Source organism: Petaurus breviceps, unplaced genomic scaffold (assembly GCF_028583685.1).
Source record: "Petaurus breviceps papuanus isolate PSGF00001 unplaced genomic scaffold, PetGlider_PUasm1.0 79, whole genome shotgun sequence".
In the NCBI taxonomy this organism is placed as follows: domain Eukaryota; kingdom Metazoa; phylum Chordata; class Mammalia; order Diprotodontia; family Petauridae; genus Petaurus; species Petaurus breviceps.
Genome location: NW_027186523.1, coordinates 14,593,592 through 14,608,764, shown reverse-complemented (window position 1 = coordinate 14,608,764; position 15,173 = coordinate 14,593,592). Strand labels below are relative to the sequence as shown.

At 40.8% G+C, this 15,173-nt stretch overlaps 1 protein-coding gene across 1 annotated transcript in view; it reads right to left on the bottom strand.

Moving 5' to 3' along the window:
• Positions 1-2,734: 2,734 nt before the first annotated feature.
• LOC138175835 (proline and serine-rich protein 2-like) overlaps positions 2,735-15,173 on the bottom strand; it is a 70,651-nt gene continuing 58,212 nt past the window's right edge. The window contains exons 3-4 of the mRNA XM_069106392.1: positions 7,980-8,232; positions 2,735-5,814 (exon numbers count right to left, since the gene is read on the bottom strand). Of these exons, the coding sequence (XP_068962493.1) occupies positions 4,766-5,814; positions 7,980-8,232 (1,302 nt within the window). The 3' untranslated portion in view covers positions 2,735-4,765. The remainder of the gene's footprint in view (positions 5,815-7,979; positions 8,233-15,173) is intronic.

Here is a 15,173-nt window from a genome sequence, read left to right as displayed (position 1 = left end):
CTCATCTGTAAAACGAGGGGATTGGACTAGATGGCCTTTTAAGTCATTTCCAACTCTTGGTCCATGATTTTTTTTTTCTTTTTGGTAATGTGGAAAAGCATTTGAGGGCTGAAAGTTATCTTGAAGGGGAAAGAAAAGTGTACTATTGTCAAATTCTCTCATTTTGAGAAACATCTAGAATTTTTTTAGGGATTCTTCTTTTTGAAAAGGAATGTTTTAAAAAAAAGTAGTCCCCTTTGTTCAAAGTAACTGTCATAGGTCAGAGAGTAAAATAATGAGACATAAGGCATCGGATGGGCTGATAACTAATGGGGTATAATATGGCTTCTAGTAATGCTGCTTCTTTTTAAAGTCTATGGCTGGAGAGGACAGCTAGGTGGTATAGTGGATAGAGCACCAGTCCTGGAGTCAGGAGAACCTGAGTTCAAATATGGCCTCAGACACTTACTTAGCTGTGCGACCCTGGGCAAGTCACTTAACCCTGATTGCCTCAAAAAAAAAAAAAAGGTCTAGGGCTCAGTTTGAATTTCAAGGTACTTCCAGATTTCCCAGGGCATGATGATTTACAGCTCCCTCCCCCTTCTCCCTCCCTCCCCCCCCTTCTTTTTCTCACTTTTGAAATAAAGATCCTGCTCAACTAACAGACATTAATAATGGAGACGCAAGAACGCAGTCTCTACTTTGAAGAAGGAAAAAAGAAAAACAAAGAAAACATGGTGAAGAGAAGATGCCAAAAACCTGTTGGGTAACTTGTCAGTTTGTTTAAAAACGTAAGCCCTCCACAGTTGAACTTGCCCTCTCCTGCTTTTCTACCGACTATCAGCAGACAGTGGAGAAGAGGAAAATGTTGGAAAAAGGTGGATGCTATTCCACTGGTACAATTTGCTCTTGGCCAAATTTCAGGAATACAAGAAGTCCTTTAGGAAAAGAAATGTTTATTAAACTTGCTATATTATATAAATAACACTCATCATACTTCTACCAGGAAAACATTAACAGGAGAATGACAAGGTCTGACAAGGGTCAATTACACAGGGCTACATCTCCTAGGCCTGACCCATCCCACCCCCATCCCATGCTCTTCCTCACCAGCCATCCTAAAACTGAGAATAGGCATCGTACAACACTGAACCCCTTTGTGCCCTTTTAGCAAGGAACTTTACCCATAAGGAATTTATTTTTAAAATCATGGAAAAAGGCGGAGCTGTCTTCTTAAAAATGCAAGCCTTTCAGTTCCATCGGGCATCACTCAAACACAGCCAAGTTCTTCATGCAAGCTACTTTCTGTTGGATACCTTAAGCCGAAGACCTTTCCATCAGAACATTCCAGAATGAAGGATCCCACACAACCAGTCTACTAAAAAAAAAGTCAGTTGATTTTGAAAAGTCAGGTTTAGGCATAAAGCCCTTTGCTTTTTTGATCTCATTTCACTGGATTCAAGGTAGCTAGAAGTAGAGGGGCCAAAGGTTCCCAGACTTGGAAAGCTTCCTACACTCTGGTTCCTGACCTACCTTTCCAGACTTAGTTTACATCATTCCCCTTCAAGGACTTGACAATTCAGCCAAACTGGCTACTATTAGCTATTCCCCCAACTGACATTCTTTCTAGTCTAGTAAATTCTTCTCCTTGAAAATGTGGCTGTAATAGGAACTGAGTGTGTAAGTATGCTCATGCCCACTGGGTGTACATGGAATAAGGAAGTGTGGTTAACTATTATCATTCTGCCATTTGCAGGGGAAGATGGTGCATCCCTCTGGTACAACCAAGCAAAGCTGAAGGCACAGGCTTAGATGAGGGATATCTGTTAGGGACTGTTTCAAAGGCAACATGTGGCTGGATCAGGAAAACTGAGTGTTTTAAGTGTGCCCCCTTTTTGATGTGTTTTGCTTTGGAATGAAATCCCAACATTTAATTTAAATGGCTACATAGCTAGCATTTGTATAGCATTTTAGCAAATTTTGTCTTATTTCATTCTCATAACAGCCCTGGGCAGTAGGTGCTAGCATTATCCCCGTTTTAGAGATGAAGAACCTGAGGGCAGATTTGAACTCAGCTCTGATGTCTATATACTGCGCCACCTAGAGGCTTCTCATTTGAACTGAAGCAGACAGGTCAATTGCCCAGGGTCACAGAGTCAGTATAAGTAGCAGAGGCTGGGCTCCTCCTGACTCCAGGCACAACACTCTATCCACTCCACCACTTAAGCTTGTCCTGGTTTGAACGAATTCATTTTTTTCTTTTTTGGAGGGCAAATGAGATTGAGTGACTTGCCCAAGGTCACACTGCTAGTTTTTGTGTTAAGTGTCTAAGGCCGAATTTGAACTCAGGCCCTCCTGACTCCAGGGCTGGTGCTCTCTATTCACTGTGCCACGTAGGCGCCCCCAAACTAATTCATTCTTAAATATGGTCAGATCACCTAGTTATGCAATAAAAAATATATAACTGGAAACTAAAACCTATAACAAAAACAGGTTCATCAGAAGGTACAATTTGAACTTGACATATATATATAACATACAGCTTTGATCACTATATCTTGACATAAAAAGCAAGATTTCAAGCTAACAGAGTAACAGTGGGTATAATAAAAAACCAAAATAAATAAGTTAAAAGAAAAAAAGAGGGTCTGATAGCAGTATAATGACTTGGTTTTAACCTTAATAAACATTTGAGTGCCTACTATGTGGAGGGCACTTTCAAAGCCCTGGTTTAAAAAGAAAAAAAAAAATCCTCTTGGACTTAAGAAAATCTCCAAGTTTATTTTTCAAAGAAACATCATGAAGATTAATATACTAAAATAGCAAAACTCATCTCAAACTCAGTGAAATTACTGGATGACAAAGATTTAAAACAACCAAAGACAAAGCAACCTCGCCAAGAGGTTATGTTACAAATATAGATTATTTTAAAGTTTCAGCAGTGTCAAGACCCTCAGATTCAATTGATGGAATGTTTTCCAACTTCTTACTTTTCAATGATTAAACAGAGTGCATCTTGTTCTATTAACAGAAATATGTCTCTGACGAATCACTTAGACATCCACTGCCCACAAAGCTAACTTTAAAATAAGCTATTAAAAAGGCTGTGAAAATTAAATGCTTATTTTAAATAGTATCCAGATTCCATAACAAATGAGATTAATTCGTGGGGGGAGTGGGGTGAGGTATTAAATACTGGTGGTTTTAAGTACAATCTTTTTATATAATTTATGAGGCAAGTTGAATACTATGGAAAATTTCCTTCACAGCACATTTAAAAGTTTGAATTTAAGCAACATTTACAGGAAAGAAATAGCTGTGCTACCATGATGGTTAAGAGAGAATAATAAAAGGCTGTGCCTGGGTCTTCTAGTTCAGCCCCTCCCAATCTATTTTTAAAGGTTTAAAATTCCATCCTTGAATAGTATTAATAAACTTGTTCTTGGCTACAACTTGGCATATAAGACATACAACAGGGAGAGAGAGTCAGTTCCTTTTCCTCACCCTTCTTATTATATAACTGCTAACAAAATTCAGAGACTGTTCAGGGAATACCATCAGCCACTGGTCTTTGTGTCCACTTTTATCCCCAAAACACTTCTGTTCTTTCGATTCTTTGGTGGGAGGTGGGGTCGTGGAGGGGAGCATTATAATTGGGGAGAAGCAGAAAATAGTATGAAGGGAAGAGCCACTTTTGAGCTGCAGAAATATCACAGGAATGGGACATATCAAAATTAGAAACTGGTTATGTATTCAAATCGCCTTTGGGTTTCTTCTGTTTCAGTCACCCCCAACAGAAGGCAGCTAAAAGTACATCAAGGCTATAGGAAGAAGAGGCTGTATCCTGTAGATACTGAATGGGGACTCCATCAGAAGTCAGGAAGCCACATACAGATGTGTGTGTATGGGTGTTCCCAGTCTGACGAGACTTGTTTTCTTAAAAACCACCATCCTTATCAAAGTCCTCCCCATTCCCTCTCTACTCTCCAAACTGAAATTATAGTAATACAACTATAAAGCCTTCACTTAAATCTTAAAAAAAATTCTCATGCAACCCAGATGGCACATTCATTTGCAGGGGGTGGGGAATAAGTACATGTTTTGGGCTAAAACAAGCCTCCCCTTCCAAAACAGATATCCCAGGCACAATAAGGATCAGAAATATGAACAGAAGGCCTTACTTAAAAAAAAAAAGATGGAAGGAAAAACACAGATGGTATAGTCGGAACTGGTATTTCAAGCCAGGTACTTCAGGACAGAAGATGATTATGAGGCCAGGAAGCAAGTGGCTCAAGAATGCCAAATAAAAACAACAACAACAAAAAAGGTTATGGCATTTACAATCCATGAAGTCGATGGGTTTGAAAGGTCTCTTGCCGGTTCTCTGCCTCCTTCCCCCTTTCCATTTCTTGGATTTTGCCTGTGTGTGGAAAAAGGAAGACTCAGAAGTGTGGCAGGAGGCATATCTTCCACAATGTTCAAATAGGGGATTGTAGGGCAGCAATGTCAAATGGTGATGACAGCTAGAACCAGTTTTCCTGGAGCCTCCAAGCCCACAAATGGCACAGCAATCGGGAGCTGTGTGTTGGCCTTTAAGTATTTATATTGATTACAGACCAAGTATCTCCCAGACATCTTCGGTGAGGTGAAGTCTGTTACTCTTAACATTTCTTCCCCTGGCTCTTTAAGGGGGAGAGGAATGTCGTGAGTATCATAACCATTCTGCCAGACTGGGCTAGCCCATCAGAACCCCCTCTTCTTGCAGCAACCCTCGCTGCATCAGCCATCACAAAGTTTCCTTTAGTAGCCCTAGCTTCCTCAGAGCCTCTCGCCGAGCTTCTTCTGTGGAACCCCGGCCAGCAAACTGCACAGTGATGCCTTGGGGTCGGAATCCTACAGCTCTTGGGAGGGAGCCTGACCGTCTTCTGACATCTTGGCCCATGTCTGGCTGCCGATGTTCATAGAAACTCTTGGCGGCGTTCTGCCGTGTGATCTTGTTGGTAAGAGCCGAATCTGGGCGGAATGTTATCGTCTTGCCAGTGGAGACAAAAGGGCTGGGCTCACTCTTCAAAGCATCATGGATACTCTGGAAGCCATTGGGTACAGCTGGGGATTGTTCTGTTTGTACAGCCTTGGAACACTGATCGATACTCCTTTGTCTTCCTTTTCCTGGGCTGGGGGCTTCCCTCATGAAACTCAACTTGCTCATTGCCTCACACATGCCCTGCTCAGGGAGCAGACTCCTCTTTTGGTCAGTTGGCTCATTCTTCTGTAACCGTTCTTCCACTTCCCCTGGGGCAAGGAAGGCCACCCCGTTGATGTTGGCCAGAACCTGGGCCTTGCGTTCTTGGACATTGACTGCTGCTTTGGAGATGGTCTTGTTGAAATCCTTCCCGGCACTGTTAGTGACACTGATGTTGCTTGGGAAACGATGAACCTTAGGGGCAGTCTGGGAAGTCGCGCCATGCCGGTGCCATGGGGAGTGCTCTCCGTTTTGAGCAGATGGTGAGGCAAAGGTCCTACTCTTCCATCCACTGAACCTCCCTTCCACTGAAGTGGATGTAGGGGATGGGCCCTCACTTCCTGCCCATCTCTCAGAGATCCTCTGAGCTATGACAAGTGGAGTGGGTACAGAGTGGAGGAGTTTTGGGTGCTCTGCTGGGGGAGAGGACGAGAGAATCTCCTTCCTGGGAGACACTGAGGCTGAGGCGGGAAGGGGAGGGGCTGGAGGAGGGGTGCTTTCAGGAAGGGTGGAGTCTGGCAATGAAATGCTGTCAGCTGCTTCTTTTTTGTCTTCCAGGGAGGGTACTTTATCTTTCTCGATACTTTCTGATTCTGAAAAATGAGATGAGAGAAAACCATCAAAAGTTATTTTCCTAAGTGAAAGTAAATCCACCGATTCCTTTACACTGAATTTTAAATGTTCTTAAAGGTTATTTTTTTAAAGCTCTTCTGTTACCTGAGTTCCCTTGGCCTCTGTTTTTCTTAGAGCGTGGCCAGGTTAGTGATGGTAAAGGGAACAAAAAGACAGAACCTCGAGTTAGAAGACTTGGTCTGAGTCTTGGTTTTGTCACTCACCGTATACGCCTTGTTACTCTCCGAGTCTCCACTCTCAATTGTGAAGCATGTTGTATGGCAGAGATAGGAACCATACGAACAAGTTTTGAATTGTCCATTAACTTGTTACCATCGAATAGGAGGCTCAGAACCTGCCCCTGCCATTTTAATAGAGGGGGAAAATAAACACCAGAAGGTTAAGTGGCTTATTTAGAAGCAACTTCAGTTAGATAGTTCAATGTAGCCTCTAGCTGATCCTAGATGAGGTAGCCTTGAGTGCTTAAGCTAAAGATTTCAATAGCAGGGCAGGTCTGTTTGATGTCTCGAGCCAATGCAATTCACCCATCAGAAGTATATTTCTGAGAAGTGCCAGATGGTGGTTTCTTACTTGATAATGGGCCTAAGTTGCTATCAAAGAACTTTGGGGCACTCCCTTTTGCAGAAGGCACCTTTTCTCTGTTGCTAAATACAGCATGTTCCCTTCTTGATTAGTAGGGTAAGGAAATAAACTGTTTGCTTGAAAAAAATCACATGTCTACATAGACACAACAGTATTTATGTAAAGCTATCTCACAAAAGGCCATTTATGTTTTAAAATACTGAGGCAAATCAAAGTTTGAAGAAATAACCATGAAGTTAAAGCAATAACTTCATGGGAGATTATCTGCTACCATCCTTCTAAAACTTTTTTTCCCAGAATTCTTGAGATCCTGCAACCGGAGGAGGTTGGGCATACTGAGAGAGAATGGAAAGGAATGCCTCACTCTGCTGCTTCATCATGGCAGGGATCTGCTAAGGCAACAGGGCACATGGTCTGGTAGGACCTACCAAGACAGATAGGCCTTGAGTACAATTGTGATGATAGATGTCTTTTGTTCATGGACCAGTGTTGCTAAATGCAAAGAAGCCCACTTTTCTATTCTCAGAGACCATATACTAAGTTGTAGAGGTGTATGATCTGTATCTATGAGGGAATGTCTATGGCAAAGAAATTATATATCCTGGATATATTGAAGGGGTAGGCATTTTTCTTTCTGATACTCTAAAATGGCAATGGTTTCTCTCAGCCAACAGGAAAAACGCATACAATAGTTCCTTGTCCATATGCTTCTTCTTGCTCCCCACTGGAATGAAGAGAAATGGTATTCTCCATACAAAGTAAACACTTCCATTTCTTAAAAACAGTGTGAAGGGTTACCTTCGAAATCATGGCAACCAGTCAAGAGAACTTTGGGTAAGCTGTCTGGGATAAAAGTTGGTGAAAACTCACCACCAACTTCCAAACAGGGAAAGAAAGGCAGACTCTTAGGACCACTGGAACAAAGAACGAGAGCTGACAGAAACCTCAGAGGACATCTAGTACAAAGCCCCCATTTTACAGATGTCAAAACTGAGGCCCAAAGAGGTACATAATTTGCCCCAGGTCAAACAGCATTAGAGAGAACATTCAGATCTGGGTCCTTCTGATTCCAGAGCTAGAGCTCTTTTCTATTATTCCTCATGATAAATTTGGCATAAGTTAGAAGGCACTGTTTGGTAGGTATGTGTTGTGCCAATCCTTGATAGAAATTTAGAAACTCTCATGAAAAAAAGTTATTTATAATAAAATTTTAAAAGTTCTTTGTATACCTCCTTATTCTGTTTGTGATTTTAGCCCCTTTAGGGACTTTTTTACATGTCTCTTTAATCATAGGGGGCAAGAAAAGGTGCTGGCTTGTCTGGACAGTCCAATTACCATAGGCATGTTTCATCCATATGAAAGCACACATTTAAAACTTGACAGGCCTTGACAAGTTTCTGCATTGGCTAGCACGAGTGAAGGGTGTGTGTGTGTGTGTGTGAATAGTAAACAAAACCTTTTTGTGTGTCCTGAGGAATATTAACTGAGTCAACGGAAACCTGGAAACAGCCTTGTTAGTTTGTATTTCGTGCTGCACAATCACCTGCTGCTTGGGCCACGTGCCGAAGGCATTTCCCTTCTTGATCCTCAGGTATTGGCTTCACCAAGTCAATGATATCTTCTGGCTCAGAGTGACTGGAAGTGCTCTCTTCCAGTGACCTTGGGGAGTGACAGTGGATGCCACTGTCATAAAGGGCTTCTTCCTCCAAATCATCTTCTAGGGAATCAATTGTCTCTTCAAAAAACAGGATGACATCCTTCTCTTCATGGGTAAGGTGTTTCAGGCTTTCGTCATCCTACATGTTGGGTGGGGTAGGAGAATGGGGGAGAAGAAAAAAAGAACAGATCAGTGGTTTTAATGAAGTGGAAACAGCCCCATAAAAGAGGGGTCAACATACAATTGAGATAGGAGTCCACTGCTGTCTGAAATTCTGGATTGGGGAAAGAGGACAGGAATTAGCTTGCCCGCCCCACAGAGTAGAAAAAGGTTTCTTATTTATGGTAGTGACTCCCCACATGACCTTAACTTGCTTGCCATTTTACTTGCCTGAAACAAATATTACCATTCAGATAAAGCCAACACAGGCCTATGGGGGGGGGGTGGCGGCGGCTAGGTGGCGCAGTGAATACAGTACCGGCCCTGGAGTCAGGAGGACCTGAGTTCAACTCTGACCTCAGACACACACACACACACACACACACACCCCTAGCTATGTGACCTTGGGAAAGTCACAACCCCAATTGCCCTAACTTCCCCTCTCCAAAAAAAAAAAAAATAGCACAGGCCTATAGGAGTATAGGCGTATAGTATAGAAGTCTCATTCATTAGCTTCTTGGGAAATACCAGTTTTTGTCTTATTTTTCTAGTATTTATTGTTGTAACCTCTAAGCTTTATCAGAGAAAAAGAGAGGGAGGGAGGGAAAGAGGAAAGAGAGAGACAGAGACAGAGAGAAGAAAGTCAGACTCTAATAATAAAATACCTGTTATTCCTGTTTCAAACATGGGGAAAACTAAGGGAGATTAAAGTTGGTGGGGCCTGCCTAGAGATATGGCTGTTACTGGAGGTCTGAAAGGCTTCAGAAGGGCTGTCAACCGAAATCTCTCTTCCATGAGCCTGCCATGGTATAAGGACACACACTGACACTGTTTCAGAATAATGTCTTGAATACATTATAGCCAAATCCTAATATACTGCTATTGTGGTAGTAGCCTTACTCCTCCAGCTGCTAGTACCCCCACCCAATTCCTCGTTTTGATTTGGTCTAGACTTTTATATGAACATGTTTCCTGTAGGGACTTGCTTCACTTTTGTTTTTGAATCCCCAGTGCCAGGCACCTACTAGGTGCTTTGTAAATGTTTGTTGACTGACTGATAAGACCCCCTCCATAAAGTGGTTGTTTAGTTGATCTACTGAGAGGCCAATCAGAGGGCTAGTGATGATTAATTAGCATCTGAACTGCTACAGCAAGAATTCCCCTGAGTATGAGTCTGCTTACAACGTCACATTGCTTAGAAGTGCGCCTTCTCCTCCCCAGCAGATTTAACTAGAATGACTCTGATTGATAATCATGACATTTGATGAGAAGTTACAAGGGGAGGAAAGTCTGGGGCATGAAGCAAAATTTATCGGAAAGAAAGCAATCCTGGTTAAAACTCAGATGTGGGGCATATGGATACTAAAAGAAGAGGTTAAAGAAGTAAAGAGATGAATTTTTTTTTTGAGGAGGGAAGGCAAGGCAATTGGGGTTAAGTGACTTGCCCAAGGTCACACAGCTAGTTAAGTGTCAAGTGTCTGAGGCCAGATTTGAACTTGAATTCTCCTGACTCCAGGGCCGGTGCTCTATTCACTGTGCCATCTACCTACCCCAAGAAACGAATTCTTTTGTTTAGGGATGCCCTCCCTCTGAATTTAATTTAACTCTAGCCATTTCTCTCCTGCCACATCCTCTAGATTCCAGGTTAGTATGATTTAACACCCTTCTCAGAGATTTAAGAGCTCTCCAAATGCTAACAAACCTACTTTGACAACACAGACAAACAGAATCTGAAAGTGTTCCTCTCACATAGCCCCCACTTACTAAGGAACTCCATAAACGGATAATCATAAACTCTCACCTTGACAATTAATTTTTTTCAATGAAGAAACAATTGTTTTCTCTCTATCCCACCTCCCTCCCTTCCCCACTGAAAAAAGAAAAGACAACAAAGTTCTTATAATAAATAACCATAGTCAAACAAAAGTCCCCTATCCCACTTGCTGGCCTCTGACCTCTTCTGTCTCCAACCCATCCCTTATACAGAAGCCGAAATTTTCCTAATGCACAGGTTACTTCTCCACTCAGAAACTTTTAGCAGTTCCTCACTGCCTATTGGATAAAATAGTAGCTCCTAGGCCTGGTGTTTAAACCTCTCCACAGTCTGGTCCCAACCACACTCTTTAGCCTAATTATATATGACTTCTGTTCACGTAGCCTTCCCATATTCTACATTCTAGTCAACTGGCCTACCTGAACTTAATATGCCACTCTCTGCTGACCTTACACATCTCCCTTAACAATACTGTTTCATTCAAATCCAGCCTCAGACACTTTTTATTAGCTGTATGACCTTGGGCAAGTCACTTAACCCCAATTGCCCTGCCTTCTCCCTTCCAAAAAGACCAAAAAAAAAAAAAACCCAACAAAAAACAAACTTTCATAATAATGTGATGAATAAAATTATAACCAAAGCTGAATATTAATATTATCTGAATATCTAATATTATATCCCACCACTATTCCTTGAAGACATGCCATTTCTGTCTTTCAGAATCATTCTTACTTCATGATTCAGCTCAGATGCCACCTCCATGAAGCTTTGCCCAATGTCTTCAGCTAAAAGAGACCTTTCTCTGCCCATTATACCCTACTTTGTATAGTTAGTTAAGTAGAAAAATATTAAATCCCCCTTGCTCCCCCACTGAGTAGAATATAAGCAACTTAATCTTTGTACTTCCAGAGTCCAGCATTGAGCCTTGTACATAATAGGTACTTGAAAGATGTTTATTAAATTAGAATTACTTAATGAGAAAATGGTATAACTGTTGGTCAGATTCCATAAAAACCAATTTAACCCACATTGTAGCTGAAATATGTACATTTAGATTTACACACAAACATAAAAACAAGATTAGGAACAGAATATCTTAGGAAAAGTATATGTCTATATGTGTATGTATGTGTATATATGTATATGTGCATGTATATATCAATATCAATATATAAATATATCCATGCTCAGTTGGAGCCTTGGGGTGGTGGGGAGGGGGGAGGAAGGGGGAAAAAGTACAAAGTAAAAAGTGTATAGCAGAGAACAAAAGAAAACTTATAAGGAAGCAAAGATGAACACCTTTCAATATAACATAGCATTTAATGTATAGACTTTCTTAGTCTATAATGATAAGTTATTGCTATATATTCTGAATCTTCTATGTTCTGCTGTGCATATGACATGCTTTTTTCTTATTTTATATTTAAGTTCAATATATTACTTTATAATGTTTCTTTTCTTTTCCTATTATGTATTTAAGTTTTAGTATTTGTCTAAAATAAAAAAATTTTAAAAATAGATTTACAAAACAAAACAAAAAAATGTAGTGGCAAACAACTTGCCAGGTACAGCAAAATGTTTCGACAAGGAGTCTCATGCTTGTTAAGACCAGTAGAATATAAACTTACATCATATGAGGCAGCTAGGTGGTACAATAGTACAGAGTGGTAGGTATGGAGTAGGAAGAGCTGAGTTCAAATCTGGCCTGAGGCACTTACTAGCTGTGTGACCCTGAACACATTATCTAACCTCTATTTGCCTCAGTTTCCTCAACTGTAAAATGATGACAATAATAGCATTTATCCCTTAGGATTATTGTGAGGACAAATGAGTTTATTTTTATAAACATTTATAATCTTTGAAAACATATACACTTAGTGTAGTATCCAACACATACTAGGTGCTCTATAAATGCTTATTCCATTCTTGAAGTCTGGGGCTTTTTTTCATCTTTGTCTTTTCATGGCCAGTACCTAGCACAATGACTTTTACATAGAAGGGTCTTAAAATTGAACTGCTCCTCTGAGGTACACCTCTCATTCATCAGATTGGTAAAGATTACAGATATGGAAAGTGATCATTATTGGTGGGGTTGCTAGAAAACAGGCAGACTAAAGCAGTGCTGGTGGAGCTGTGAATTGGTCCGGTGTTCCTGGAAAGCAATTCAGAACCCTGCCCCCAAAATGGCTAAACCATCCCTACCCTTTGATCCATAAATATCACTACTAGGTTATACCCCAAAGAGATCAAAGAAAAAGAAAAAAGACTTATATGTACAAAAACGTTTATTGTAGCTCTTTTTTTGTAGTAGCAAAAAACAAAAACAAAAAACCCAAAACAAACAACCCTGTAATTTATGGAAGTATCTATCTGTTAGGGAACAGCTAAGAAATTATGGTATGTGAATATTATTAGGGTATGGAATATTATTGTGCCACAAGAAATGATAATATGGACAATTTCAGAGAAAATTGGCAAGACCTGTATGAATTGATTCAGAGAAGAACTGATGCAAGCAGTGAAAAGAGAAGTGATTAGAAGCAGCAAAAACAATTTATACATTATAAAAAAATAAAACCTAGCATTTACATAGCATTTAAAGGTCGCAAAAACATCTTAAAAATATCATCCGACTTTTTCCCAGTCCTCATTCTCCATGATTTCTTTGCTGCCTTGGAACTGTTGATCACTCCTCCCTCCTCCATACTCTCTTCTCTGTAAGTTTTTGGGATATTATTCATTCCTGATTCTCCTCTTATTTATCTGACCACTCCTTCTCTGTGTCCTTTACTGGGTGTAACCTCGAAAAAATGTTAGTCCCTGACCTGGATGATGTCTTACACAGAGTCCAAGTGAAAAACAGGATCCTTTAGGTAGATATTGCTTACAGATGATATTGTGCCAACCCTGAAGTATTACAGGGCCTTTTCATTAATACTGAAGATTATTCAAAAAAGACTGGCCTAACAAACTGTACAAGAAAAATTAACATAGATGAAAAATGCCACTTGTCCACACAAGGACATGCAGTTGGAAAGGCAGTCTATTCAAGTTATTGTAGCTGTACTTATATCTAGGAAAGGGACCATTGATAAGCAATAAATCATGTCAGAATTGAAGAGGAAGCAGAGAGTGGGCAAAATTGAATTTGGAAAATAGCAAAGTTGTTCCTTGGGGCAAACCCACACCTTTTTAATACAAAGGAACTTCCAGTGATGCCATATAGTCATCATAATCACCAAAGAATCGAAATTGTGGGTGACCTCAATGTCAATGGAGATATAGGTGGTGGGATTACAGAGCACTGGGATATTTCCATGCCTGACCAATGAGGAAGAAATAGCACAAGGTATATTACTAAGGAAATATGTAATGTGAAAAGGGGGCAAGCTGGTCAGGTAGCAAGAGTGAAGGACAGGAGATGGAGAGCCTAGATGCTCCAACAAGGTATCTTATACATACTGTAGCATGGAAGCTTCTTGAAGGTCATGGTACCCATAAATTACAAAACTGTCTGGAGGACAGCCTCCAGAAAGCAGGATGGACCCTATGTAGCGGGTCTATGGAGCACACGGACAAGAATTTCACAGCGACAAGTTGGAGGGGTTGTGGTTTGATGGAAGCAATGGTCATATAGCTAAGATCTCAGAGGCATTGAAACATTCAGGTATGGATATAGAAAATGATATCTTTGTCTTTTAGGCATCCTAAAATTAGGTTAGGGACTGGATCTAGGATTTCATTGCTATGGAGAACTCCTGGAAGAGAGAACTCTCTCTCTACCAATGCAGATCTAAACCCTTTCTTCACGGTTTTTAATGTAAAGCCTATGGCCCCATTCTGGGAATCATGTTTTAAAATGTACAAAATACACAAGATTACAAAGGAAATAAATTATATTGAATCACAATTACCAAAATTAAGAAAAAAAAAACCCCACCACCAAATTCATAGAGCCCTGCCTTAGAGAATTGCTTAGGACAATGGGAGTTTAAGGGACAACAGATCCAGTATGAGTGAGAGGCAAGACTTGAACCCAGACCTGCCTGGCTACTAGGCCAGTCGGCTTTTTATCCACCATGCTCTACTGTGTCTTTTGAACATAGTATATTTAAAAAAAAATTCTTTAAATATTTTTTCAAAAGTGTTTCTTAAAGTAAAATGCAAAACACATGAAACACATTTAGTCACAAATCCCTGTTCTAGTAATTTATTAAAATCTGGAAAACCACTAAGACAAGAAACCCACATATTCACTTTGAATGCTGGTTCTTAGAAGAAAAACAAATTTTAAATCAGGGAAAACAGAAGAATGGAGAGGTAGATGGTGGCTTCTATGGAGCTTCAGGGCCTTTCAGTGATTGATGGTAATGGTGTTTTAGCATGTCCAGGTCTTCTTAGGGCTTTCCTGTTCTTTTTTTTTGTTGTTGCTTTTTGGAGGGGGGAATGAAGGGCAATTGGGGTTAAGTGACTTGCCCAAGGTCACACGGCTAGCAAGTGTTAAGTGTCGGAGGCCAAATTTGAACTCAGGTCCTTCTGACTCCAGGGCCAGTTGTCTATTCACTGTGCCACCTACCTGCCCCAAACTTTCCTGTTCTTTCATGCAGGTGGGTCACTAGCCCTTAGCTAAGGTTAGGCTCATTGGTTCACAAATGTAAGATGCCTGGTGATTCCACTCCAGGTTTTTCTGCTTTCTCTTCTCATAAGTACTTAAGCTCCTGAGTCATTCTCTCCCTTCTAGCATTCTCTAGTTGTCACAGGTAGGAAGCAGGCTTTAACCAAGCCTGGCCACCGTTCAGGAACTATGCCTTTCCTCTACCTGTTTCTTCCCCCTCTTCCCCTCCCCATCCCAATCTCCTCTACCTGGCAGTACTCATGGCAGATGGACTCAGATTGGGACTTTGACCTTGGGCAAGTTCTTTGGCCTCTCTTCAGCCTCAGTTTCTTCATTTGTAAAACAAGAAGGTTGGACTAACGGATCTCTAATATCCCTTCCAACTTTCAAAAACAAATGACAAAAACATAACTCTGGCAGTAGCATAAGCAGGAGGCAGGGGGAGAGGGGGAGAGGGAGAGGGAGGGGGAGGGGGATGGAGAGGTAGAGAGAGAGAGAGAGGGAGAGAGAGAGAGAGAAAGAAAGAGAGAGA